Genomic DNA, 4,152 nt, shown 5'->3' with positions numbered 1-4,152 from the left:
AGTTTCAGAGGGCGAAGCAACGAGTTAGAATAATACTAATGATTAGGGTGCGGAATTTTGCCAATTTGCTTTTTTAATCTTTTGTAGTAAAACAGAGGCTTTTATGGTTATAGTTCGTTTCATGGCGTTTCTAGTCCAAAAACGCATTTGTATATTGCCTATAAAAATCTATTTTGCTTGATCGTGTCAAAAATTGCTATTCTGCAATTTCTGCATATTTCAGCTTTATTTACGTGCCTTTGGCTTTCCCTTCATTGAAGAATGTAAGGCTTTGTTGATGTTGTACTGACTGAAATCTGGTATTCGCCAGATTTCAGGGTTATATTAATTGGAACATTGTTTAATTTTTTTTGGTTACAATCGTGCAAATTGTTTTTTCATCATTTGTTCAAATTCGCGCAGTCGTTAGCACAAGCTCTTTTTGTCAGAATTACTTTAACTGACGATTCCCCGCAAATGTGAATTTCGATCAAGAGAGTGTTAATAGTTTGTTAATCGTTAGCGCACTTTTATGTATAAACTGAAGTGCTAGTTCAGTATAACTGTGTAATGTAAGACGAGAATTTAAATAAGTTCACATTCATTGCCTATTTTAATGTCTTTTTTTATTATTTAGGATGCCTTTTAAGTTTCTTTTTAAGTGCCTGTGTTCATAATTTTGGTGCCTATTTGACTGTTTATTTGAGAGATTTTTAGTGCCTAAAAATCCGCACGCTACTAATGACTCAGTCGGGAAAGTGATCGTGTTCAGTTCCCAGATGCTAGGTGCATTGTTCGATTACTAACGCACCACAAATGATATGGCTTAAATGATGATCGTTATGTGTAGAAGGATTTTCTATGCAGCACATTTGCTATGGACGATTGTCTATACTCTTTCCAAAAAGGAGGAAATTTACCGATTTACAAAAAATACGCCCGGACGCCGGACGAACACCTTAAAAAAGGGACATGTCCGAATAAAAGAGGACGTCTGGTGACCCTAGCTATGAACGAAAATCCTATTGACACTAACAGAATTGATCGCCAAATTTACCCCTACCCCTTCATTTTTTGTCGCGCTTTCACTGTCCTATACGGTCATATAATGAAAATCAAGAGGCGATACACGGTATGATTTCACTACTATCCTTCTTGTATTTTGTCATCTTTCAATGGGTCTTCTCAGTAGCGGCTAGCGGTGATTTGGTGCAAGCACTATGGGGGGGAGGGGGTGACATTTTACTTTCTCTTGCTATTCAAGGCTTGAGAGGCCATGGTGCGGGGTCAAAAATGGCAAAGAGTGGGAGGAACTGCCCATACACACTCCTAATCGCCGCCACTGGATCTTGTAATTTTATTTAATTTACGTCGTTTTGCTCCGAATTTAGGTCAATTGTGACAAGGATGATTGCACGGAACTGATTTACAAATTATGGACAACACCTAGGGTGAAGTGCCCATATTTCGGATAGGTTCCTAATTTCGGATGCCAAGAAATTTCCACCTTAGAACAGCAGCGCCGAAGTGCAGATAATGCGAACTAACACGTTACTTCGTCCCCCAGTTGCACCCTTGTGCTTGACCTTGAGCAATGTGATTTTAGTGTGTGGTTGATATCTTTGACTTTTCCGGAGTTTTGATGTAATATTTCACCATCCAAACTTAAGGCCTACAACTAGAAGGTTAGTATTTACTCACTTCTGTCTAAATTTTGTATAATCTTGAGAGATTCAGCAAACATTATTAAGTAGTTATAGTCACGTTGTTTCAGAGGGTGAACGCACAGAATCGCCATATTGAACATGCGACTGGGTTGCCTAATTTCGGATGCTACACGCGTACCTAATTCCGACTATCCGAAATTGTGCACCCTTTCTAAATACTCATGATGTGTTATTTATTTCACAGATGCCTGGACGAAAAAGGAAAAACTGGTCCCAAGAAGCAATGAAAAATGCTATCGAAGCGGTGAAGAAAAAAGAAATGGGATTTCTAAAAGCATCTAAAGTATTTAAAGTTCCAAAATCCACTCTTTTGGATTATGTAAAGAGTAAAAATGTTGATGAGCGATTGTCATCATCAATTGGCCGGAAGTGTGTACTTGGCAGTGAGCTAGAAGAGGAACTTTCAGAATATTGCAAGGTGATGGATGAACGTTTCTATGGATTAAGGAGACGTGACATCCGAATATTAGCGTACCAGAGCAGTGCGGAATAATGTTCATCATCCATTCTCAGCAACGAAAGGTTTAGCTGGAAAGAAATGGTTGCGACGCTTTTTAAAAAGGCATCCTATGCACTCATTCAGAAAGCTAGAGCTGATTTCGTTAAGTAGGGTTAAGAATTTTACCAAAGAAAAGATCTCGGCATTTTTTGATATTCTTCGACCAGAACTACAAAAGGTGACATTTAACCCCACAAAAGTTTTTAATGTTGACGAAACTGGAATCTGTGTAGTTCAGGGTACTCCGTCTCAAGTCCTGAGTATCAAAGGCAAGAGGCAAGTAGCTCGACTGTCTTCAGCAGAGAGAGGTTCGCTAATCACAATTGTGACGTGCATGAGTGCAGCAGGAACGTTTGTCCCTCCACTGATCGTCTTCCCACGTGCCAGGATCAAGCCTGAGCTGCTGATTGTAACGCCACCAGGGACGGTATCAGCCTGTCATCCATCTGGGTGGATACAAACCCATATTTTTACTCAGTGGTTTGAACATTTTATTCGAACAGTCAAGCCATCAAACGAAGATCCGGTGGTTCTTATTTTAGACGGGCACTATTCCCATACAAGAAACTTAGACATAGTTTTGTTAGGAAGACAACATGGAGTACACATTGTGTGCCTCCCACCACATTCAAGCCACAAATTGCAACCCCTCGATGTTATTTTCATGGGTCCCTTCAAAAAGTACTATTCACAAGAAATAGATTTGTGGCTTGATAACCACCCATTCAAAGCAGTGTCAATGTTTCAGATTGGTGAAATATTCGGCAAGGCATATGTAAAGGCAGCGAACATGCAAACTGCTATGAACGGTTTCAAGAAATGTGGAATATCACCCTTTGACCCCACAGTTTTTAGTGACGCTGATTTCTTACCAGAACAGCAGACTAGTGGAGGAAACACTCCTGCACATGTCTCGCCTTTCGACCTTCGGCCTCCACCAACATTGCCTTGCTCCTCCACGATCAGTAGACAAGCTGGCAAAGCAGCTGTGATTACTGCATCTCCTTATCAGAAGGAACTAGTTGAAAAAAAAGGATCAAACAAGCGAAACAAGCAGCAATAAAACAATGAAATGTAAGAGAACTATTTTCAGAGAAGAGAAAAATGACGGAGGAAAGAGAAAGAAGAAACCAGCTGTCTCAAAAAGATCGAGAAAAAGCTAGCCAAAATCGATTGATAAGGATTCATCCGAGGATGAGGGAAGTGTCTCCGAAGAATCTATCCACCTCGTTTCCACAGACGACGAAGACAGTGCAGATGAAGAATGTATCTATTGTTCCGTTCCCTACCGTGAAGATACATCTGGAGAAGATTGGATAAGATGTGTGCAGTGCCTCAGATGGGTCCACGAGATGTGTGCAGGAACAGACAAGAATGAATGGAAGACTTTCAAGTGTGAATACTGTCAGTGACAAAGAAAACTAAAATTGATTTGATGACATCTTTCAATTTGTAAGAACATACACGTCCTTTCTATACAATCAGTTGATTTCATCTTATGAGTTTAGAAAATATTTTGACTGTATTGAAAGCTGAAATTTATCATTAGTAACCCTATCCGAAATTGGGAAATACCCTATCCGACATTAGGCAACCTTTTTGTCAGACTAAAAATATGCATACAATTCTTTGTTTCATAAAATATACCAATTATTTCTTATAAATCTTAATATAACTTTCAGAAACATTAATAAATATATGTTACTACTATAGGGTGCCGATGAGGACACTTTTCAAAATATGCTTTATATATTTCAAAAATCACCAAAAACATAAAGAGAAATATTCAAAATCAAGGTAAAATGTATTAAAAAAATAAAATAAAAATTTTGTTATATTTTGTCACTTTCTAGAGCAGTACAAAAAATAACCAAAAACATAAAGAGAAATATCCAAAATCAGGAAAAAAATTAAAAAAACAAGCTAAAAATTCTGGCCGTTGTGGAC

General features: G+C 38.5%; 1 protein-coding gene across 1 annotated transcript; it reads left to right on the top strand.

Annotated features, from left to right (window-relative positions):
* The first annotated feature begins 2,275 nt into the window (after nucleotides 1-2,275).
* Nucleotides 2,276-3,268, top strand: LOC145996236 (uncharacterized). Its single transcript, XM_083132657.1, has one exon. The coding sequence runs from the start codon at nucleotides 2,276-2,278 to the stop codon at nucleotides 3,266-3,268; it is 993 nt and encodes a 330-aa protein (XP_082988783.1).
* The last annotated feature ends 884 nt before the right edge of the window (nucleotides 3,269-4,152 follow it).

Source organism: Lepisma saccharinum, chromosome 12 (genome assembly GCF_977018435.1).
Source record: "Lepisma saccharinum chromosome 12, izLepSacc3.1, whole genome shotgun sequence".
Lineage (NCBI taxonomy): Eukaryota > Metazoa > Arthropoda > Insecta > Zygentoma > Lepismatidae > Lepisma > Lepisma saccharinum.
This window is presented reverse-complemented; position numbering and strand designations above follow the sequence as displayed.